This window comes from Epinephelus lanceolatus, chromosome 8 (assembly GCF_041903045.1).
Source record: "Epinephelus lanceolatus isolate andai-2023 chromosome 8, ASM4190304v1, whole genome shotgun sequence".
NCBI lineage: Eukaryota > Metazoa > Chordata > Actinopteri > Perciformes > Serranidae > Epinephelus > Epinephelus lanceolatus.
The window spans coordinates 33290640-33316357 of record NC_135741.1 but is presented as its reverse complement, the minus strand read 5'-3'; the positions used below and the strand labels follow the sequence as shown (position 1 = coordinate 33316357).

Here is a 25718-nt window from a genome sequence, read left to right as displayed (position 1 = left end):
TATTAATACAATTAAAAGGTCCTAATGTTTAAAAACATTTCATTGGTTTCCAACCTGGGGATCCTGACCCCCACTAGGAGTCGCCAAAGCTTCACAGGGGGTTGCAAAGCCTTTTTATTTTAAAGGGTGTAAGAAATCTTTTAAAAAAATATGTACAGGAGGCCTGAATTTCAGCATGTCATTCATTTCTGTGAAGAAAACTAATTGAATTTGGTATTTTTTAAAGTTTAGATTATTATTCAAGATATAAACTTTAAAAAAATCTCCCAGGATATGCAGTTAAACAATAAAGAGCTTAACAAAATAATTGTTAAGCATTAAGGAGAAAGAAATTTCTAAAAGAAAAAAGTACGTTTTAAAAAATACAAAAAATATATAATACAGACCGTGAAGAAGATAAAATGTTCCTAGAAATAACAGGAAAACTATTTTCTGTTGAAATATTAACAGGAAACCATCTGCTCAGATTGCAAAATGCTAAATTGCTCATTTTCCACAAATTTCCTGCAGTTACTGTGTTCACTCTAACACTATAACAGTTTTTCCGTGCTGTTATTGTTATGCATTGAATATAATATGAAACATCCATCAAATATGTCCCGTAGTTAGGGGTCGTCAGTTTACTCAATAAAAAAGGGGTCCTGTAAGGACAAAGGTTGGGATCTTTAGAGTGTAGAATTCTTGCTGTCTGGTAAAATTAAACTGCTTAGTAAATAAAATATCCAAAGTAATGGAAACTCATCACATCATTTACCAGTTATTCCCTTTAAAGTACAGCTCCATAATTAACCAATAAACAGCTGGCATAGTACCAAGAGGACCTTTTATGTCCTCTTTCCCTACAGAGACAGTTGTTCAACTCCAAGTTTTTCAAGTGCTGTAAACACCAGTACGTGCAAATATTTTCTGCACGATTTGCAGTTCATCAGTTCATCACAATACTAAAAGTAAGACGCCAAATTTGGAGAAGCTCTGACCTGTAAATCCTCTCTGTCCTGTACGGTGTGTTTACCCTGCAGATCCCTCTGTAGATTTCACAGCATACATCAGGAGGGAATAGAGGCTTCATGTGTAGTGAGACTATCCTGTAACTGCAGAATCAGCGTTCAGACACTGATGAAGTGTTCCTGAGCAAGACGGTCTCAGCTCCAGGGCTGCTGTTCTGTAGCTGACCTCTGACTTCCCTGCAGAAAAATTTGTGGCTAAAATCACTGGCTCTCAAACTGAAGAGGGACTAAACAAGTAAACAGCTGGACAGAAAAGATTTGCAGCACCAGAGTAGATTTGATCCATTGTGTTATGGCAGAAGTGTATTGATTGATTGATGCTTACTCAATCCATTTTGACCTGCTTTGAGACCATCTTAAAGGTATACTGTGCAGGATTTTCCCCCCAAAAACAAAAAACAAAAACAAAAAAAAACAATGCATAGACTGATATAGAAGTAATCCCTCTCAATCATCACTTATGACCCAGTAGAAGTGTGTGACGGTGTATTTTTCTGCAGAGACTCCGCCGTTTTTTTAAAGTTTTCTTCTCATTTTCTTTTTTTGAGATGTTTATGGTCGTGTACCCCCACAGTGCTCAGGTGAGGTCCACGCTTTATAAAAAGGAAGTGACCAGGTGTCAGATCGTAAGCAGCAGCCATCCAAGAGACACGGTGCCAAAAAAACACAAATGTAGTGAGGCGCGCTGTAACACCAAACAAGAGCGAGTCTGGGGTTGGTTTTAACTTTCAGTTTTGCTGGCTAGTGTGCTGACGAACATACTGCATAGTATTCCTTTAAGGAATGGGTTGGTTTAGAATTAAGCAATATTACATGAGTGGATGTGCTTTAGGGCGGCATGGTGTGTGGTGGTTAGCACTGTCGTCTCACAGCAAGAGAGTCAGTTCGATCCCGGGTGTGGGAGCCCTTCTGTGCGGAGTTTGCATGTTCTCCCCGTGTCAGCGTGGGTTCTCTCCGGGTACTCCAGCTTCCTCCCACAGTCCAAAGACATGCAGGTTAATTGGTGACTCTAAATTGTCCATAGGTGTGAATGTGAGCGTGAATGGTTGTTTGTCTCTATGTGTCAGCCCTGTGATAGTCTGGCGACCTGTCCAGGGTGTACCCTGCCTCTCGCCCGATGTCAGCTGGGATAGGCTCCAGCCCCCCCGCGACCCTCAAGAGGATGAAGCGGTTAGAAGATGAATGAATGAATGATGTGCTTTAACATCGTTTGTGACACTTCAGTGATGCGTACAGACCTTGGTGCAATCAGATTGCTTGGTTTGAACTAATTGTTGTATAATTATAATTTGGCAGAGGATAGAGGGCTGACCGAGGTTTGGAAAAATGGGCTAGTAAGTATTTGGTTTGATCAATTTCAAGTGAATGTTTCTTCAGTAACAGAGAGCAAGAAGATAAACAATGTAGAAATACCTACTACTATTACATTTTTTATCACAAAATGTGTCCAACAAAAATGCTGGATCCTATATTTCCCATAATGCAACGGATATAATATTTATTATTACCTCGCTTCAAACTCTCATCCCTGTCTCCTAGGAATTAGTTAATGAAAAACTACATGTATGTACCGCTCTGCTGTCGCAGGGAGGTGGTCAGGGCGGATCAGGGAAATACAAAGTGCAGGGCTTTGATGCCAGAAATTTGGGTTCACGTCCCGACTCCTGTGCGTGTGGCTTTAGGCAACAGATGTATTTTGGTTGAGGTTATGGAAAGATCTTGATTCTGGGTAAATTTTAATTTAAAAATTGGTAATAATTAATTATCAAAGTGATGCTGTAGTCACCACAAGTGGGTAGTGTGTTATAACGTTGCCTATTTTGGTGGAAATTAAATGACAAATGAAAAGCGAATTGTCAGTGAACATTCTCCTGATAGGTTCAGTATCAACATGTTTGTGACTTGCAGGTACGGATATTAGCAACATTTTCTAATTATGTTCATAAAGAATATAACTCCATCAGTATTACCCTGCCCTCAAAAATGTGTTTTTAAATTAGCTGTACATAAATGTAATGTGTAGTAGACAGGACTAATATTTCATACCTCTAGTTTGTAACACCTTTATTTATAAATCTGTAGTCTCCAGCCCAAAGCCAATATAACTCAGATGACATCATCAAGGCATTTGTCTTTGGAAAGACTTTGGTAAACTCCTCTAGAGCCACAGGAGATATTATACTGAATGTGTCTGATAGGAACAAAAGCACAAACAATGTTAGTAAATTATTTAATACTTTTATTAAGGGAACTTAGAGCACTTGGTAAAAGTTAGAGAAACATCAGTGCCTTGGTTTAATATTATAAAAGGCCACACTGACTTGACCAGACATGACTTTTTCAGTATTAAAATTTTAGTAGCATAAATCTATTGACTCGCTAACCCTGGTCTACGGTGTCAAAGTCCCGTGGTTTGTACTCCCACTAAGGCCCACACTCCCTGTGATATCTGTGTAGTAACAAGAAGTAGCACTTCTTTAACTAAAAGAAAAAAAACAACTTTGTGAGTTAAAAATATCCATTCTGCAATTGTGTCAAAACACATTTAGTGAAACAAATTAGTAGAATACAAATGTGATTCCTAGGAGACAGGGTTGTTGGATCACACTTGCGTAGGTTTATTTAGAGACCAGATTTATTTAGAGACCAGGTTTGGCACCATTCCTTTGTCAATTTGTGCACAGTAAGTTTACGTGGCATAGTTTTTTTTATTCAAATCACCTTAAATACAAAGCAGGTTGGACTGTACAAAAAATTTTGAAACCTATTTTTTCGTATTCCCTATAGCAGACTTTTAATAATATATCCATTTTCTATTTCCCTATATGTTGTTGCAATGTTTCATATTTCCTTTTCACTTAAAGCCCAATATAAGACTAAAATTAAATGGCTATAAAAGGTAGAAATGTAATTCAATTATTAAACTTTTAATGTATCAAATACAAATTTTTGTAAAAGTATATCACCTCTCAGACTCCATATTTAAGTGCCTCATGTGTCAAACAGTAGAGTACTTAAGTTGTCCATAAAAAGATCTGTTTGCTGAATGAAAAGCAACCTATTATTCACTGTTACTGCCAGTTACTGCAGCACAGACACACACAGATACACCAACACAGACATTTGAATGGAGCAGCTGCCCGTAGATATGCACTACTTATTTATGTTTTATTATGATTTATCCAAATGGATTTTGCAGTGCTGCTCATTGCACGTTGATGCCAATAAAACAAATTAAACAGTGAGTGTCGGAGTGAGGATGAGGGGACTGACACTCTGCTCGTGCTCAGGTAACTAGCAGTGTCAGTATATAAAACTAATTAGGCTTGTTAGTGAATGCAGCACATTACATTCACAAAAAAAGCCGCCATAAATTTGAGAGAGGCTGCTGTTCTTTGTCGTTCCTCTCCTCCGTCTCCTCTCCCCATCTGTTTAATGTTAGCTCATAAACAGACGGGTGCAGATCCAGGCCTCGGGAGAGACGTTTAATGAAAGTGAAATACAGAAGGAAGAGGAGCATTTGGAAATACACAGTCTCCACTGTTTGTCATGGATGGAGGGGTGAGAAAATAGAGAGGTGCAAATGTTTAGTGAATCTCCACAGAGAGCAGTGAAATGCTCAGTCCCTTACTTGTCTTTTAACAGTATACCGTGATATTTCTTTCGCCTTTGGAGAGCTGCGTTATGTTTCTGTTGGGCTTTTTGTGGCCATATAAATGCTAATTCTGGCCGGGAGATCAAGAAGCAAATACTCTCATATTTTTCTCAAACAACATCAATACACAGAGTCAGATATATCTGCTCTTTAGATAGCAGCATTTAATTAAAGCAAAAATCTGTGACATTTTAAACAAATGTCCATTTTGTCAGTTTGTAGTAATTACTGATTTAAAAAAATCAGGGATCAGTCGATAAAAGTGTTTACATTTTTAGTGTCTGCTAAATGTTGTGGATTAAAAATCATCTAGTGCACAGTAAGTGACACGCTTTTAATGTGTGTAGAATAAATAAGTTCATTAACAAGACGTCCAAGAAAAAAGATGTATTGCTGGTTCGCACTATAAGTGAAGTTGCACTTGTTTAAACACATAAATACCAATTTTACATTTTTGTAAATTTAAAATGGCATTTTGGTGAGGCGCACATTATGACTTGTTCAGGATTTGGACTTGGCTCAGGACTTCCCTGTCTTGACTTGGGACCTGAGTGCATAGACTTGAGACTTACTTGTGACTGGCAAAACAATGACTTGGTCCCATCTCCGCCTCATACTGGAATAATTGTGGAAACTGCATATAGATCAGTGATTCCCAACTGGTCCATCCACGGGGTCCAGATTTCGCCATAGTCATCAGTTCAAGGTCCACACAGTTTAATACATTCAGTGTCATACTTGTGTTTGGTCATGTCGTCAAACTAGTTTGCTGTCTCTGTTAAGTAGAGTTCAGTTAGTCGCTCTACAGCAGGAAACGGCACGTCAGAATAAAAGCTCTGTGCCAGAAATTCACTGTACGTTAAAATAAAGTGTGTTTTTTACAAACTTGAAACATTCACAAGTCACTTACAGTCCATTCAGAATGGACCACTTTTGGACCACGACCCACCACTTGGGAATCACTGATATAGAGTACAGGCTGTTTTAAAGGTAAAGTCAAACAGGAAACGTTCAGGATTGTAATATTAGGAATACTTAAACTCACAGTAACCCATTAATCTGATCACCTTAGACACGTAATGCAGCAAGATCCTGTAAATGCCTATGAAGTTACAGTAAATAGACTAATACAGTATGATTTGTCCCTCAGGCAGACACACACTCTCTTGTCCCTCCATGCGAGGAGGCCTGTTTGACCTTGGTGCGTTAACGGATTTCTTGAAGGAAAAGCTCTTTATTTCCATATTTAGAAAGTGCCAATTAGTGAAGAAATCCAGGAGTCACACAGTGATTAATTAATTCACTCGGTGCTCCCATTTATTTCAGACATGACAGTGATTGCCAGACTAAAAATACATCTGCCACTGCAAAATGGATTCACCAAGGAAATGTTAATGACATGGCAGAAACACAGTTTTTTTTTTTTAACTATTTGTAGAGACAAAGCAGTTATTTTTTGTAACATGTTCTCTTGCTGTGGAGGTCAGTTTTCCATGTAGCTGTGGGCGTAATGCGTTGCTCTCTAGGAAGTTGACTTTCTTCAAATGTCAGCGTTATTTCAAAGGTCACTGAATGGCTTCTCATTGTTGGTCAATAATTACACCTTCGATCAAGCCCCCGTGCGGTCCATTTCCCTGTCAATGCCACCGCCAGCCTTTGTCACTCTGAATGTCAGTGAAACCTTTTATTTCATTCAGTTTATTTATCGCACGTCGGTCAGTGCTTAACGGCAGTTTTGCTTTTAAAATTTGTGCATCGCAGTGTGTATATGAGAATATTAATGGATAAAGCTCCACTTGTATTGAATGACTGCATTGTGTCTCTCATGACAGGGTGTAACTGACCTGGATTGAACTCAAATACATAAAGGTCCACGCTGTACTATGTATCTGCATGGTATCTGTGTATCTGCATATCATCTGTTTACAAGCTCACTGTTTCAGAATGCAAAACTGCCACCTGGTGGTTTCAGAGCTGTGCTGCTCTTGTTAAAATCCTTCACCAAAACAGTGTCTGTCAGTATGGGCTCTGGGCCCTCTAGCAGTACCCGAGGGCTCCAGGTCCCTCAGGGGAGTCCTTTTATATGAGCAAGTAGTTTTAATTTCTCTATTACTACCCTCCTGATGAATTAGAGGAACAGGAAAAGCAAAAGGATTGCTTGAATCGAGGTGTCACTGTCCCAGACTAAAGACAGCATTGTAATAAGGGGCTAGCTTAAAAGCCTTATTAAATGGGGGATATGTAGTCTCATGAGAACTTTTATTCGTTTAATAATTTATTTCTATTTTTAAATAAAAAAGGTCTGGAGTCTTGTGGACTGAGGCACAGCAGGATGTTCAGTCTGAGCTGTGTGAAATCTGAAGCTACTGCTAGATTTGGATCAGCCTCCTTGTGGACGAATACACACTGTTAGAGACACGAATGAAGGAAAACATGCCAGCCGGGCTTTAATCAATGTGGCTTTCGTATGCTAATACAAGTACAGGTATTTGAAAGGATACAGCTGATGCCTGGCATTTGTTCTAACACTCAGTATCAGTACAATTTGATCATTTTCATTCAAAAGTCCCTAACAAATGACAAACTGTCTCCATGACATGCTGCTAATGATGGCACATAATCATTCATAATTAACTTCTTCATTAGATTTATGTGAGAGCACATCCATTGTACTTACTATGACTTAGAGATGTGTAGAAATACAGTATTTAGTAGGATCCATGAAAACAGAGGGCATAAATAAAAAAAGAACAAAGAGCCTGCTTTATCCCACTTAAATCTCTTTAAATATGTATACCATGTGTACACCTTTTCTTGTTGTTTTTGATGCAATTTTAAGACTCTGTAATTTCCAAATCCAATAATAAATAATTCAAAAGATTTAGAACTCCAGGATTTAGCAGTGTATGGCAGAGATACATAAATATGTTGTATTTTCTTGTTCTTATTTCCACAAAAATAACCTACATGAACTCTGACTTTACAATATATTATTTGTGAGATGATCACAAGAACGCTCCAGTTTTTGTATTAATAGTCGTGCTATAAACATTTTGTTGAGTCACACATGTTCATCTAAATCTATGAATAAAAACATGATTTAATGTAACATTTTATTTCCTTATAAACTTAAAGCTGCAGTTATTTTATATTTATTGTATATTTACAATGGTATAGATGACTTTGTGTAATGTAGAAGGGGTTCCTGAGTTATGCACAGGGTTTGTATCATGTGTTGAATTGGCACCCCTGCTGGTTAGGTTTAGGAGAAGAATCATGGTTGGGCGTTATCACATGTTGTACATTACATAACATGATGTGATGACATGATGTTGCGCTTGTACAAACTTAAAATAACTCAGTGCTGATTTTTGGTTTCACATGGGACACAAACCCCAGCCCCCTGGGTCAAAGTCCTGTGTTCGACTGACACATCCACCACCATGGCCTTCCTCCTTCTGCAGACTTTGTTGCTCTGTATACTTTGTGACCTGACTTCATCCTTTGCACCTGTAATATGACAGTAGACAGCCTGCAGCACATAGATCACATGATCACAGCCTCTTGGCTCACAATTACATAGGTTACATACAAATGTATTGCACTATTTTTTCTAGAAACAAGTACAAACGTTGAATAAGAGCAGCCTGAACAGTTAACAACTAGCTGGGACAGATAATTCCTTCAGGATTTGATAAAGACTGTTACAAAGCTAAAAGAAGAGTGAAGACAGAGTGGTGCAGGGATAATGTGTTTTTGTTTTGTTTTTTGTCGGCCAACCCCAGATGGTAACATCACCCTGACTCCCTCAACAAAAAGCCAAACAAAAGTTTACAACACTTAGGCCTACATGTTTTATTCATCAGGATAACCTTCACAAATAAACACCACTTTTGTGATTTTTGAAGCATAAATGCAATCAACAGAGGTAAAAAGCTTTCATTAGGTTAGAAATGAACTACATTATAGTGGCATGACTTCAACATTGCCACAACAATGAGGCTCTAAAGCTGTGTTCTGTGACAACTGCTTGTTAGCAACTGCCATTTATAAAGCTCGTAGCCTAAAAGATTTAAAATTCACAAGGGTGGTATTTTGTGGCATATATTATGTCATAGAACGAAAAGTGAAAATCTCTTAAGCTTGTGTTAACCACAGACCTTATTTCAGGCATCGAACCGAAACAACGCATTCTCAGTCCGACCTCGCCACATATCAAAGTTTGGTCATGGACTTTCCACGTCTAGATACAACGTGCAAGGTACCCTGGGTGCTTTGGTTGTTGACGTAGAAGGATGCTGTGTCAAGTTCTGCCTGTTACATGCACTTTCCTTTGTCACAGGAAATTTAACATTTACATCCAGTCTCTTTCAAAATAAATGCACCATGTTGGTACAACACTGTGAATTGATGTTTATTTTCCCTCAACATCTAAAACATGTGGTTGGGTTTAGGCAACAAAAGCACGTAGTTTGGTGCAGGGACACCAGCCTCCCAGGTGAAAGTCGGTGTTTGTTGGAACTATCCACCACCCCTCCCAGCCACCCACCCTATGTGAGCTTAACGTTCGTTTTTGTCCCGCCAAATTTCCCCCTTGATGCCACCAGCTGCCATTAAACCATAACGGTGACTGGCTGTGTATCATATCAACGATAAAGGACGGATTTTATTGTTGCCGGAAGTCACTGTCCAATAGCTGGATTTCGATGACTTTGGAGTGGGACTGGATTGACCGAAAACCCATTCAAAAAGCCCATTGACTTTGAGATGACAGAACTGTAGGTGCAAACACGCTAACTAATAGGCTTTAGGACTCAGTCCTGTTCCACTCTATTGGACTTACATTTGTCAGTTAGACAGAAAGCCAACTACAAGTAAATGTTAATGTTGCTCTTTGTCTGCTGGATGTGTAGATAGGCAACTAGTTACCTACCAGTTTTGCCCCCAAGATGGTGCCCGATGCAATAGTTGGTCCACCCACTAGCCCCCTCAGGCAAAAATAATTGGAGGCCAACATTACTGTCTTCAAGAGGCTATTGCATGCTAATTTTTTAAGCTACGGTGAAGGCACATTAAAAAAATAGACAACACAAAAAATAGCTTGTTGGTAAGGGGGTTAAATAATGCTCCAAATGTAGGCTAAATTTTGGTGAGGGGACAGCTGGCTTGGCCATTTTCGAAGTGGTCCCTGAACTCTCACCTCAAGAAGTGGGTACTTTGGGTACCCAAGAACTCTCCTAAACTTGAGAAGGCAGTTTCCAGTTTCCAGTAAATGTTTTGTTCCTTACAATATACTCCTTCAAATTAAAGCTGTATTTTTTTATGTTCAAGGAAAAGAAAACCAGCCTATTAGAACAACAATGAATCCCCGAACATTTTTACACCTAACACATTAAAACAGGATTGCTGTGGAACTCAAAATGTGAATTACATTGGCAGTAGTCTGTGCACATGCATTTCATTAACTGTGAAATAAGAAACCAAAGTACATCAGTATGCAATTTCGTAACTCTAATATTGACATTATTTTCAACTACAACAGCATAATAGAATTCCTGAGACTCAATTATGGCTTTTGGTTTTTGGTGTGCCACCCCAAGATTTTCAGTGCCCCCCATTTGGCCACCTCAATGAAAAATTTCTGGGGATGCCACTTCTAGTTACTAACATGTTTTTCCCTAACAACTTTACAAGGTGATGATATGTCATTGTTGTGTTCACAGCTGGTTCTGCTGCCCCCAAGTGGCAACAAAAGTCAATTACTCAGCTTGGTGCCTCTGGTTTAAGGACATTTTTTAACCTAAAGATGAGGTCATGCAGGCACCAGAAAGGTCTTTCAACAGCTAATACTGTCTCACATTTAGAGTTTCGTTTTCATCTGTGTATGTTCCTGACTGTATGTGAGGTTCTCCCAGGTTTTCCTGTGGACTCATGGTGTGGCTGGACGACCGCTGAAGGCTGCTGTATTTGCTGTTTGTCTCCTTTAGGGCCATGCTGAGTGACATTGGGGACTATGTAGGTACAGACATTGAAATATCCTGGTTACCTAATCTGGATGATTTAATGAAGGGCTATGCCAGAAATTTTCGCCCTGGGATAGGAGGTGAGTATGAGATCTACTGCTCGTGGCGTTGGGTTGCATTTCACCCTCTCACATTTACAGCCATCCTTAGCATCACCCAGCCCAAGTTACAGCAACATGGCTGTTCACATTCCATTTTCCAGTTCCATTACTCTGAGAGATGTCTTTGTTTTTTGTTTATTGTCATGTATGACATTAGAGAAAAACACCTGTATTTGACTCCTCAGTTAGGTAAATCATTTGTTAAGGACAAAAAAAGCCAACATTTAGGTGAAGAGAAGATTTGCTTAGGGGATTATCGAGGACAATACCCTTCAAGGACAAGAGACAGGTGGTGCAAACAATGAGCACCCACTCTAGAGATTTTGCTAAGAATGGCTGCAAGATGTGAAACATCCAATGACCACAGCGATAGATTTCTCAATCTCACAGCTTAACTCAGCTGAGCAAAGGTGAAAATGTGGAGCAGGCACATTGCTATCACCACACACCGCCGTGTGCACAGCACGCCCACACACACCATCATAACACAGCATCATGTGGTGACTGCATCCCTATTGATGTAACATTATAATGCGCTGAAAATGGAAGCTGAGAAGGAAGCGCTGTTTGTGACCACTGAGGAATCATGTGTGTTATTGTGAGAGATTCCCTTCATTTAAATCCCATCCCATAGCATTTTAGTACGGAGTTATGTTTGTGGCATTAAACAATCAAATAAATATGAAACTTACACAAATAAAAAAAAAGGTTCATATATGTTTTGCATCTTGAAAATGAGATAGCATCCACAAATGTGACTTTAAGAGAATCCATGAGTGAAGAGATGCATAAAATCAAAATCAACACTTGAAACCAATTATTTTGGTTATGGTAAGTACAAACAATATTTATAAATTACATTTTTTGAGAGACATACATACATTTTTTTTAACAGCCTCACTGTGGGGAACATGTCAATAATCTAAAAATGTACACAATTATTAATAATAATTAATAATTAAACATAATTTTTGTAAATGGGAAAGCCTATTTTTGAAACAAACCATTTGTTTGTACTTTGTACAAAAACGGTTTCTGAAACCTACTATATTTTGGAAAACATTTTTAAATGATATTTATTTACATTACATCCTATTCATTTTGCAGAGGCATTTATCCAAAGTGATTTACTACACTGTTAAAATGAATGCCTCCAAAACAAACAACTAAGACTATGTTGAGTGCTACAGTGCTTACAGTTTAAAAATATATATATATGGTGGCTTAGAGAGCTTAATGGACTGCATGTTAAAAACACTTGCAAGTACACAAAACAAAGTCATCACTTTTGGGCTCTTTTGGCCACAGAAAGTGCTAGAATGATTTCCAGAGTTCAAAACATATTTGTGGATGTTATTTTTTTGCAAATGCAGCTGCATTTGTAAGGCACTTAAAGGTCCAGTGTGTGGGATTTAGTGACATCTAGTGGTGAGGTTGCAGAACTGAATATTCTTCAGTGTGCCAAGCGTGTAGGAGAACTACAGCGGCTGAGGTGAAAATGCAAAAATGCGAAAGGTCCTATTTAGAGGCGTTATGTTTGTCTGTTCTGGGCTACTGAAGAAACAACATGGCAGACTCTGTGGAAGATATAAGCCATTTAAATGGCTCATTCTAAGGTAATGAACACAAGATTCTTACTTTCAGGTGACTATAAACCAATGAAGACATAGTTCTGAATATTTTTCCTTTTTCTGCCAATATGCCCCTGAACCCTACACACTGGACCTTTAACTGATTTGTGAATCTTATTATATTTGTGTAATTTTCATGTTTTGTTTCATTTATTTGATGTTTTATGACAAAAAATGTATGCCACATTCACATAACAGTGTTGTTATGGTTAGACTGTTCAATGCAAAGTGTTCTGTTTTATTATCAGTAAACAAACATTTGTATCTAGTGTATGTTTTATTAAAATGAACAGAACCACTGGAGGGTATTATGTGAACATGCTTGTTATTGCATCAGGTGACACCCTCTTAACTCTCTCCTGCTGACCTTGCCGTGCAATAAACATGCCATTGTAAATCTCCTCACGCTATACATCAAGTGTATGGCCAATAGAATATGAATTGCCAGAAACTGTTATGGGAAGGTGTTGAATGGTGGGGAATGGTAATGAATGATTCCTTAATGTTCAGTATAAATAGCCTTTCGGTTCTGCATCAGCGAGCTCCCCTGTAGTTTCTGCCCTCTAGCATCCGATCACAGAGGCACACTCCATGTTAATCATATGGCAAACTGTTGAGTGAAAATGTTACAGCGTGTGTCTGTGTGTTTGGGTGTGTGTGTGGGTGGGTGTGTGTGTGTGAATGTTGGCAGAAGCTCACTCTGTGCGAGTCCATGAAAGCCCAGCGCTGTTTATGAATGCCCACAGTGTGATGTGCCACTTAGCATGGTTAAACTGGATAATGCTTAATCTCTATGCACTGCAGGAGTGTTTGAGACGTGAGAGGATGGTAGGTGGGAGGGAAACAGATGGGTGATGGAGTGAGGATGGGAGGAACTGATGGGGTCAGAACAGAGAAGGTGTGTGTGTGCTTGGGGGCAGGTTTGCTTTCTTTTCTCACGTCTCCTCCCGCAGGTCCACCAGTCAACGTGGCCATGGCTATTGAAGTGGCCAGCATCGACCACATCTCTGAAGCCAACATGGTAAAGTATACAGTCACCTCCTCATTCCCTCCGCACTGAGATTCTCTATCATCCCTCAACTTCACTGTTGCGGCAAACATCAAAGATTTGCTATTTGCATAATCCCGATTTATCCCACTTGAGGGTTTGAAAGTACTCAGTGTGAACATGTGTGACACACTGGCTGAGTTGTTAGATAATTTGATATTTTCAGGGATTTTGTAACGTCAGAACAAAATGTACTGGGAAGATACACTTTATGTATGTTGCCCTGGTTATTTTCCAAACAAATAGATCTTTTCCTTGCTTCAGTGGTTGAAAATCCCCAAACAAATAAGCATTCCAATAAAGGCTCGCCCAAAACTGAAAACCAGGGATTCATACATTTTTATTTCAAATACAGATGAGTAGGTTGGATACAAATGTAAAGTAAAAATGACACCAGGATCAGTATTAAGAGCAGTTATGAAACATGTTTCCATACTGATGTTAAATACTATGAACCGGTGGATTATTTCAAACAGTATTTGATTTTAGATGTTGACTTATGTAGATTTGCTTTAAATCATAGAGTGCATTTACATGAGCACGAATAACCCATGGGGTTAATGTGACTATAATCGAGATATGGTGTTTAAATGAGCACAGAGAAATCCACGTTTTCATATTCCCTCTATACATGATAAATACTGATAACCTTGGTTACTGTTTACTGTAGTATATTTGCACAGGTGCCTGTGGTCTTAGCAAAAATAAACCAGCAATGGGAGATGAGAGCGACAGGAGATATTAAACACTACACTGTACATTTACTACCACTTGACAACTGCTAATTTCTTCTCTGCTCCGATTATCAACAGCTGACTGCTCTGAGAGGTGAACACCATTTCTGTCTCTATCTCTGTCACATCCACACACACACACACACACCATTCATAACTGAGCTAACGTTATTCCCGAAAAGAGCTATGCTACTCTTTTAACGCTTTCCTCCACTTCGACCGGTGTCAGCCTGTCATTGTCACTACCATCGCATGGGACAGGGGAGCAATGGATGAAGATACGCAGCCTCTTTTATTACCTCTTTAATATTGCTACAGCCATTATTGGTGTTTCTGTTATAGGATAAGGTGTATATATGCAACAGTATTCTGGGGCTGTATTCACAAACATTCTGAGAATACTTTCAGAGAGCTTCTAATTTAGCCACATTTTTTTTTAGCTTAGGAGTGATTTAGGAAAGTTCTTAGGGCAACTCTGAGTGAGGAAGGGACAGAAACTGTGCGTTCCTATACCCATACTACCATACTATATAGTATGCCAGAAAAAGATTTAGTATGTCCCAATACATAGTATGTGAAATGCAGTATGCCTAAAACACCAGGACGTTCTTCTACATCCGATCCGATTTTGCAGTATGCAAGCCAGCAAACTTTTCTGGCTATTCTGACCCACAATCCTCTGCGCAGTGACGATATGTCACATCAACTGAGCCGCAAATAAATGACAGCTTGACAGCTCATTGACAGCTGATTGACAGCTGATTGACAGCTGTCAGAAATGGCAATGATGGATGACAGCGCATTTAAGTAACTGATGACCAGCCGAACAGTAATAATAGGAATATTAATTGTTTAAGTGAACAAAATAATCGTAAATATCACAAACATTAACAGGACATAACTATGAAAATGACAATGACAGAACTGCAGATGTAATTTCACTGTCGCAAATATAATATGTTAGAATCTACAATCTGTGCAGTTATAGCTTTTAAGTGAAACAACATGCATTGTAAAGTAACAACAGCAGAGCTCTCTGGGTTGATCTTCATCTCTGGTGAACTCAGCAAGTGGCGTTTGTTTATCTCCAAGGTAATGGATATAAAAGCACGAGGGTCAAAGTGCAGACTGTAATGTTATGAGAAAGTATTGTGTCCTGATTGTGTGCATACTGCATGCAACAGTACATACTTTTTAGGGGCAGCTGCAGTACCTACTAAAAGTAAAGAAGAGGAAGTATGTGATTCAGAACACACCCAAAGTTTTACCATAGTAAAGTTTGGTTAACACTGCTGCTAGGTATGATGCTTGCTTTTAACAGATGTGATTGGTTGTCACAGACACACCCTATATGAGCCTGCAAGGTGTGGACACCCAGTGGAAATGAAATGAACTGCTGACTGTGAAGGTGTTCTTATTGTTAGTGTGATCACTCTGCTGATGGAAGGCTGAGACAGACACAAGTCATCACTGCTGCACTGCTGCATTTTTCCACTTTTCCAAATATCTTAGTGTTGATCACTTTATTTCTGATGTTATAGTGTTAGGTGGGAAATGTGTGTGTATCCATAATGAGATGGACCGCACATATTATCACTGCATGATCTAATCTGTAGCATTTCATTAACTCACTCACTGTCATCCAGCTGGCATATTCAGGTTTATCATGAACAGGATATATTGTTTACATACTCAAAAACATAAACAGGATACTCCAAAAACCCAATCATTAACATAAACGACTTTTATAGCAGTGGTGAATTTCAGGGTCTTTAAAGGGCGAAACACTTTAATCATATATCTTCTTCTAATTCTCAACTTGTTGAAGTACAGTATAATTTACAGTAAGACATGACACAAAAATAAAGAAACGCAATTTAAGAATAGTAATATGAAATATTAAAGAAATACATAATTGGAAAAAAAATTCAGGTCTATTTTGTAAGATTTTACACATTTCAGTTAATCTTCTTTAAATGAGGTGTTGTTTATTGAACTCCCTATTGCAAACTAAAATAGACTGAATCCGATTTGTGCTCACAAGTTTTAGTTTTACACCAAATTGCAGTAATTAAAGGTGTACCTTAGGAATTTAGCTTTGCAATCCCTTTAAATTGGTGAGCTTGTTGCAGACAGCTTAAAAAAAGAATTGTCAAAATTGATGGAGCACACACCTAGATATCCTGCAATTCATCCATGCATTTTTTTTTCTCAGAGTTGACAAAAACTCCACAATAAAACCCCAAACCAAAGCAAACCAAACAAATAAACATACAAAAAAACAAAACAAAAACAACATTATTCAAATGTTTTCACAAAAAGGGGTAGTTTAAGCTTTATTAATATTTAAATACATAATTATTATTTGTATGAAAATACATAATTAAAGACTTGAATCTGTCTGATATCAAATCACACACATTTGTATTTTGCATTTTGTTGTTTATTTTTAAAAATTTTCTTCAACTCTAGAAATGTTTGTTTTCTTTCAGTAAAGTTTGTGTCCACATACCTGTGACTCAGCCTGTACGTCTGTGTCTGTGTGTTGGTATGTATGTTGTTCCTGGCAGGAATACACCATGACCGTGTTCCTGCGGCAGAGCTGGCACGATGACCGCCTGTCCTACAATCACACCAACAAGACGCTGGGGTTAGACAGTCGATTTGTGGACAAGCTGTGGCTGCCCGACACCTTCATCGTCAACGCCAAATCTGCTTGGTTCCACGATGTCACTGTGGAGAACAAGCTGATCCGCCTGCAGCCAAACGGAGTCATTCTATACAGCAGCCGGTATGAACAAACAGATTATTGTCTACGCTAGTCAGACAACACAGCCAGTGAGACAGCATGTATCTGGGTGCTATGATGTTGACCTTTGTCTTTATATGAAAAAAGTTCCTGCTTGTTTCAGATTTTCTACCATTTTTTCTTTACTCACGCCTTCAAAAACCACAAACACTTGAGAGCACAGACATCTTTTATTTGCTGTCTTTGGGAATGAAAATCCCTCATTATCCATACCATGATCCAAGAGTAAACTGTTTTCTCTGTGGTAACTTCACAAGCTTAAGATAAACCTCTGATAGGGTCTGATGTGCTTGTACAAGGCTGATGCAAAGAAACGGAGGAGGTAGGGGAATATGGAAAGGTGAAAGCAAAGGTAAAAGTGGATCGAGGTGACTCATCAAAAGAGCTAAATTGGGCTTTACTGTCAGTGTGTCGGCAGAATCCATGAAGTTTTAAACAAAAACCATTCTACTGCTATAATAAAAAACAATCCTCCAACCTAAAAGACAAGTGAGGTCCTTTGTCATTGCCTTTCCAAACAACTCATATATATATGTTTTCTCATCTGCTGCCTCAATTGGGAGGATGACATTGTCTGTCAGTGCGTTCCCAAACAGCAGTAAAAGATGAATATGATGGTTTTCTGATCTGCCACCTCTGTGGTTAAGGGTTGTTCAAATTTAGGCAACTAAAAGTACGTAGGGTCACAGAAAAATTGTAGTCATGGTTAAAAGGAACCAAAGTTGACATTTGGTAGGAAACATACACTTTTCCATTTAACCCCAACCTTCTTGGTAAGAGGTCACCCATATGTTGTTTTAAGTGTTTGAATAAGTGACCAATGCTACTGTGTTTCTGGATGGTTAATTTTTTTTTAAATTAAATGTTATTTATGCTCATTTTCAGGTTCACGCTTGTGTTTTGGGCATCTACTAGAACATGTTGACATGCTTTAATGGTCAAAAAACACTTAATTTTCCTCATACTGTCTGTGCTCCATTTTAGTGTCTGTCTCTTTAAGGCCATTTCCTGAAAAAGCCCAGTCTGCTCTGATTGGTCAGCGTTTCTGGGTCTTCTTTATCTTGTTCCCCTGACATTAGCATTTAGCTTTATTCAGCAGTGGAGGCCATGTAATGTAAACACTTGCACCAGCGTGCCTGGAGCAGATGACCATATATAGAGATCTATCACAAGCTGAAAATGAGCATGTTTAGAATGTAGAAAAAAACACTGGAAACAGATTTTCAGAACATTATAAAGCCTGAAAGATTTGCTCTCAGAGATTACTTTTATGTACATGTACCTCATTATTTGAAACTCTGGCCACATTTAATATGAACAGCTAATATTGTAGCATTATATATGTGACAGAAAATAAGGACAATCATACAGATTATATTCTATACAATATTTTTACATCAACAATGGATTGAATAACTGTGTGTAATGTGAAGAGGGTCACTCATAGTAACAAACCTACAAAGATCTCACCTACCTTACCTAAGTTCCTATGACTCCGTGCTGGCAATGGTTGTGGCCGAAGGTATTTTGTTTTCGGTTTGTCCGTCCGTACATCTGAACAATCCACAATCCCATTCTTAATATCTCAAGAATGCCTTGAGGGATTTTCTTCAGTCCACTTGAACTAAATGATGAAGTGATTCGATTTTGGTGGCCAAAGGTCAAAGGTTTAAAGTCACTGTGGCCTCATCTGTCTTATTTGGTGAAGGTGATATTTCAAGAAGGCCTTTAGGGAATTTCCTCAAATTTGGCACAAACGTCCACTTGGATTCGAGGATGAACTGATGAGATTTTGGTGGTCGATTGTAGTTCTGTATTGGTTCAGGCTTGGTGCTCTCATTAGCATCATTTAAAGACCCAGCAGACAGCAACAAAGTCAACATCTAGTTGGTAAACATAGTAGCGCATTTCACAGCTAAAGTGCAGATATTTTTCACAGCAGTTGGTAGAGACCAAAAACAGAGATAAAAGGAGAGTGAATATTGGAGTTGCATTCATCAGGTAGCCAAAAGCACAACTCCAAGTGAAGGCTAATGTTGCTCTGTGTCTTTTGAATGTGTATATAAGTAACTGTTTGCTTGAAATTGTTGCCAGTTAACTATATGACATGATATGTCAGTGTTGTGTTTATAGATTATTTTTGTTTCCCTGAATTTGATGAAAATCAGTTAATGTAGGTCAAGCATTTTGAGGTCATTTTCATCCTCAGTGGACACAGCTTTCAGTTAACAATAGAAAATGCTGATGTCAATGGAAAGATGCCAGGGGCAGAACCATATGAGTGTGACCCAGGGTGTTTTAGTAAGACATTTTGGTTAGTTGAGTTGTATAGAGACAACTATCATGGTGTGCATTATGTTTCAATTAACTGGGCTGTTTTGTTCCTAGAATCACTTCGACGGTGGCGTGTGATATGGACCTGACCAAATATCCCATGGATGAACAGGAGTGTATGTTGGACCTGGAAAGCTGTAAGTTGAAATTTCATGTAATGTCTCTTCCTTCACACATTCATGGGAAATGTTGATTTCTTTCGACATGTCTGTGCCAAAGTTAAGTAACACCAATGAGAAGGTTACAATGTAACAAGCATTCTCTGTAGCTACAGCTACTCTCACATCACTGCATCTTTTTGGACTGATAAAATGTCTTGCTGTCATCTGTGTTTTGGCACTCTAGATGGCTACTCCTCAGAAGACATTGTGTACCACTGGTCAGAGAGTCAGAGACACATCCACGGCCTGGACAAGCTTGAGCTCTCCCAGTTCACCATCACAGACTATCGGTTTGTCACTGAGATGATGAACTTCAAATCCGGTGAGCATCCATGTTGTTTTTCTTGTTGTCAAGTTTAGCTCCAGCAGCGTCAGTTTGAAAGCCCTTTGCATGTGAGTGAGTGCTTTGTGCATTATGTACTATTTTGAGTGTTGGACTTGGCTTGCTTTTTGTGTTGGAAAACTCTGATTCTTTTTGAAGCAAGTTGTTTCTTTTTTAACTTCAGGCACTTCTGTGGTTATATTCTATGCATAGAAGGAATGGATCAAATCAGGCTCGCTGCTGAGCCAGGCAGGAGGTTTGAGAGATGATATGAGGTGCTGCTGGGAAAATTTAGTTTGCAATACTTCTTTATGCCTGACACCTTGATGCTTTGCCACCAGGGGCACGACTGAGCAGATGTGTCTGTGATGAACAATTGGATATTTTCATAATGGATAATTAGCCTCTTCAGTAAAGCAATTAAACATGGTGTCTGTTTTCTGCTTCCCAGCGGGACGATTTCCAAGGCTCAGCCTTCGCTTCGAACTGAGACGTAATAGAGGCGTCTATATCATCCAGTCATATATGCCTTCAATATTGCTGGTTGCCATGTCCTGGGTGTCCTTTTGGATCAGCCAATCAGCAGTCCCTGCACGTGTATCCCTAGGTTGGTATTAGTTTGATGAGCTCTGTTTTATCTGAAATTTAAATGGAAGTTAAATCAAAGTTGGTGTTCATTCATCTATAGAAAGGTTGAATCATGTACTGGAGGTTTTAATGTTTGATTTTGAACATTAAAACAAGACTACAAGTCTAAAGTCCTGGGTGGATAAATAAAAATGAATCATACTGAACTTGTTGGTGAAGATTCTCAGTCATTCAGGTCATGGTAATCATAAGTGCTATATCAAAGGCAACTGGAGTAACTGAACTGAAGAAGCTTCTTTGATGAGAGCAAGTCCAGTTGCCTACAATATAGCACTAATGATCCTACTGAACCATACTGACAATTTTACTATTCTTACAGCCTAACCAGTAGTGTAGTGTAAAGTGCATCCTGGTGTTGGCACCAGAGAGAAGTCAAAATTCTTTATAATTTTGGTTTTCCATGGCAATCTGGTGAGTTTTTGTCCTGAGGGTGGCACTAAAGGAAAGCTCATTAAATGTTCCAGATGGAAAAAGTTCATCCTGTGAGGAGCATCATATCCTGAGTAATTTCATGGTAATATGCCCATGAGGCATTGATATTTAAAGGGACAGTTCATCCCAAAATCAAAGACACTTATTTTCCCTCTTACCTGCAGTGCTGTTTATCAGTCTGGATTGTTTTGGTGTAAATTGCCAAGTGTTGGAGATATCGGCCATAGAGATGTCTGTCTTCTCTCCAATATAATGGAGCTAGATGGCACTTGGGTTATGGTGCTCAAAGCGCCAAGAAAAATACAGTTAAAAAATTCAACAGCTTTTCCCAGAAATCATGACCTGGTTACTCAAGATAATCCACAGACATTGTTGTGAGCAGTTTGATGTAGGAACTACTTCCTTTCTACCAAACGACAGCCACTAACTGATCACTGCACAGAAGGAAGTGTGCATCTACTCATGTATGAGAGAGAGGCTGGTGCTTGTGACAGCGTGAGATGTAAATATTTAAGGATTTAGGTGCATCTATTGGCAGAAATGGTGTATAATAGTCATAAGTATGTTTTCATTTGTTTATAATCACTTGAAAATAGGAATGGTTGGGTTTTGTTACCTTACAGTGAGCCGTTTATGTCCACATACAGAGCAGGTCCTCTTCCATGGAGTTCGCCATGCTGTTTCTATAGTATCCCAAAACGGTCAAATCAAACATTGGCTTTGGATAAGGCCATTCGTGTTTTCACGTTTTTACATTGGCCATCGTAGTTCTCCTACACACTTGGCACATGGGGGATGTTTCAGTTCTGCAACCTCACCACTAGATGCCACTAAATTCCACACACTGGACCTTTAAGCGTGTCCTCTTTGGCTAAGCTGTTTTGTTAGCTTGCTTAGTTGTGCTAGGAGAGCTAACAGTAGATGAACGCTTCCTTTTCCGCAGTGATTCGGTTGAGACATGTAGTTTGTTAGACAGAAAATAGTTCCTACATGAAACTGCTCACAACAAGGACTGTGGATTATCTTGAATAATTGACTCATGATTTTTACAGAGAGACATTACTGTTGAGTTTTTCAAATGTACTTTTTTCACGAGTGCCATATTGTTCCATTATATTGGAGAGAATGACATTTCTACCGGCCGATAGCTCCAAATAGCACTACAGGTAAGAGTAAAAATATATATTTCTGATTTTGGGGTGAACTGTCCCTTAAATGTGTAGACGTGGAAATTTGGGCCTGACATTTGGGCAGATGTTACTGAGAGCAAAAAATACAATACTGTTCCCCTCCAGTGTTGTGAATATAATATTGTTTACTGTTAACCTGTGAATACAGTGATGTTGATGATCACCACTATAATTGGTTGGTGACTTCACATTTTATTATCCTCTCAAGAACAAAATGTAGCAGAAAATGTCAGATAAATGTTAAATTAATTCTGGTCTGCTGAAGACATTGTATCAGTTCACAGCGTGTGTAGTCTGTTAATGAGACTAAGAGCCCGCAGCCATGCTCATGGCTCTGAGCAGCTGTACTTTTATTACAGCAAAAACCCCACAGAAGCTTAATGTGTACTTTGTGCCTGCGTTCTCTGCATAGGGATCACGACTGTTCTCACCATGACCACGCTGATGGTAAGCGCCCGCTCCTCCCTGCCTCGAGCATCAGCCATCAAGGCGTTGGATGTCTACTTCTGGATCTGTTATGTGTTCGTGTTCGCAGCACTCATTGAGTATGCCTTCGCTCACTACAACGCTGACTACCGGCTCAAAGAGAAGGCCAAGGTGAAGGCCAACAAGCTCAGCTCTGAGGTGAGGGAATCATTCCCATCATGTACTCCCATCAGCATATAACAACATAGAGCTTCAGGGGAGGTGTTGTGAGTAATGAGCACGCCTTTCAAACATAAACCTGGGCCGGGCTCAAACTCCGATGCTGACAAGCAGCCATCCCAGTGACCTTCAGCAAGACAATGAATCTCTATAGAACATAATGGGAAAATAGAGGATTTCCCGTCAGGGAGTAATAGGGTTTCTCATCATACTGTCTGTTTGCTTTGCTGTTGATATACATCTTACCAAGGTATACACTGAGAACAGAATAGGATGACTTGGTGGTATGTTCTGTAAATTGAACATTGAAATTACATAAAAGAACCATAAAAGCATCAATGTCAATACAGAACATGCTGACAACAGAAGAAAAATGAGGACAAAGACATGGATTGAAGTGAGTGACACTGAATCTAACAGTGGCATGACTGAAACTGTCTGGATATCCAGCATGCATTATCATTGTAAGTAAAACTACAATGACTGTGAAAGTGCATCAGCATTCCAATATAAAGCAGATTTTTTAATGATAATCAATACTTGAGGACTTCCTAATCTGCCGTGCTTCAATAATAGCTTTATGCAGTTCTGGATTGTAATGTTTCATGATCAAAATATCTAAAGTGGCTGATGCTACAGAAGAAGAAAGTTACAAATGCCATGCACAAATAAGAAATACCAAGCACTTCTATGATAAAGTAAAAGGAGAATAAAATGCTAAAAGATCTAGAGACACAGTGCAAAAAATAAAAAGAGGTGTTTTAACAAAAAGTGGAAAGTGTGTCATTGTTGTATCTATTGGGAATTCAAAGGTCCAGTGTGTAGGATTTAGGGGGCTATATTGGCAGTGATGGAATATAATATACATAACTATGTTTTCATTAGTGTATAATCACCTAAAACTAATAGTTTTTGTGTTTTTGTTGCTTTCAAATGAGCCGTTTATGTCTACTAATAGAGCGGGTCGTCTTTCATGGAGTCTGCCACGTTGTTCTACAGTAGCTCAGAATGGACAAACCAAACACTGTTCTCCACACTTGGCACACAGGAGAAGTTTCAGTTGGTTGTAATCTGCAACCTCACCACTAGATGCCACTAAATCCTGCACACTAGACCTTTAATGAGAACAACTTTGAATGATGTAATGTTTGAAATTCAAAGCATGCCATTTTTTGGTATAATTATAGCACCCTGTTTATTCTTTCCTGATATTTAGCAGAATTCCCTAATTTTTCTGAATTCTACATAAATACCCAGAGGAACATTTTGCTGCTCACAGTAGTCTTTTCTTTGTCTCATCATAAATAAATCAGTTACTTATTTGGGTATTACTGAATTCTGATCTGTTTTTTCCTAAATAAGGGACAACAGAATAATTTGATCACTGAGACAAATTTCTGAAATTGTAAAGGCTCGTTTATAAGCCAGTCAAGTTTTATTTTGGATTTTATTATTATCTCAAGAGCTCATTGTTTCAGACAAGTAAAGATTACTGCAGTGAGAAAGGAAAAAGAGCATTTTAAGATCATAAATTAGGATCGGGCTGAGACAAGAGGGAGGCTATTTCTCGGGAACTGAATTTAAGAAGTATGAGAAAATGGTCAAAATTTCATATTGATGTTTTATTGAGCTCAGTTATGTCTTAGAGGAAAAAGGCATGTGAACCCTCAGAAAGTGCTGACACACTTCCCTCTCTGTCTCCCTACAGTCTATTGTGAAGAACGGCAAACAGGCAATGGTTCTGTTTTCCCTATCGGTCACCGGCATGAACCAGGGGGTGATGATTTCCAACCGCCATGGGCGGCCCCAGCGCTCCAGCAGCGAAATCCCTGGGGAAGGCGGCAGTGAGGACACCGAGCCGAGGAGAAGAAGATCCAGGCAGGCGGAGGAGAGCACGGAGGAGAAGAAGTGCTGTTCCAAGTGCGTCTGCAAGCCCATTGATGCCGACACCATCGACATCTACGCCAGGGCCGTGTTCCCTTTCACTTTCGCTGTGGTGAATGTGATCTACTGGGTGGCGTATACCATGTGAAAAGGAGGCAGCAGGTCTGTGCGAATGGCTGCCATCCAGGGCTGTATATAAGAAACTGCTGGAGTTGTGCCACTTCAATGCTGGCAGACTGGTGCAGCTGAAATATACTGCAGGCCTCTGTTTAAAAAAAGAAAAAAAAAGAAAAAAAAAGACCTTCAGAAGAAATGAAGTGTTACGGCCTGTGAATATGGAAATATGGTAATTAATGGATATAGTTATGAGTTTACAAAGTGTTAACAGGACTTTATATATTTAAATATAAATACAGAGACGTGCTGTTGAAAGGCAAAGGACTGTGTTGCCTGGTGAAGGTTCACATACACAGTGAATGCAGTTAGCCAACAACCCAGATTTCCATGTCATCCTGTTATATGAACTCAACACAGGAAATGACAACAACATATCCTGCTCGAACACCCGCAGCACTGACCACAAGCTCACATCTCTCCAACACAAACAAGCATAGTTAGCTTCACTAACTCAAAGCAACAATCTGGAGTGAACCGCCTGTTATCTCAAAGAGCAAAAAGTGCCGCCCAAACTAGAGGATAACACGACGAGGTGTACTACTATTCTGCATGGCTGATAGCTCACTCACCCTCTTCCCGCGTCATTGCCACCCCCTCTCTTCCTCTCTCTCCTTTGGTCCTCCACCCATTTTTTTTCAATTCATTTTTCGTTCAGGACACCGTCTGGGGTGTCTTATCTCCTTCTGCCAGTTCTGCCTGTTTCCTCACCATTAAAGGACTTCCTCCACTACCTGTGTGTCTATTTCTCTCTCCTGCCTTCAAATGGCCACTTGAACCTAAAATCCAAATGCTTGTTTGGTGGGATTAAAAGACAAGAATGCTGAAATCCCTTCTGGCAAATTTGTCAATGCATGACAAAATATCAGCCGCAGTGATTATAAAAAAAGGCTCTGATTTGAGGGATTATGAATAATTGA

The 25718-nt window shown here is 39.2% G+C and overlaps 1 protein-coding gene across 1 annotated transcript in view; it reads left to right on the top strand.

Annotated features, from left to right (window-relative positions):
• Positions 1-25531, top strand: part of gabrd (gamma-aminobutyric acid type A receptor subunit delta) — a 33155-nt gene extending 7624 nt beyond the window's left edge. Inside the window, exons 2-9 of the mRNA XM_033629292.2 lie at positions 10650-10765; positions 13371-13438; positions 16770-16990; positions 19397-19479; positions 19688-19825; positions 20277-20432; positions 22508-22719; positions 24449-25531. Of these exons, the coding sequence (XP_033485183.1) occupies positions 10650-10765; positions 13371-13438; positions 16770-16990; positions 19397-19479; positions 19688-19825; positions 20277-20432; positions 22508-22719; positions 24449-24772 (1318 nt within the window). The 3' untranslated portion in view covers positions 24773-25531. The remainder of the gene's footprint in view (positions 1-10649; positions 10766-13370; positions 13439-16769; positions 16991-19396; positions 19480-19687; positions 19826-20276; positions 20433-22507; positions 22720-24448) is intronic.
• The last annotated feature ends 187 nt before the right edge of the window (positions 25532-25718 follow it).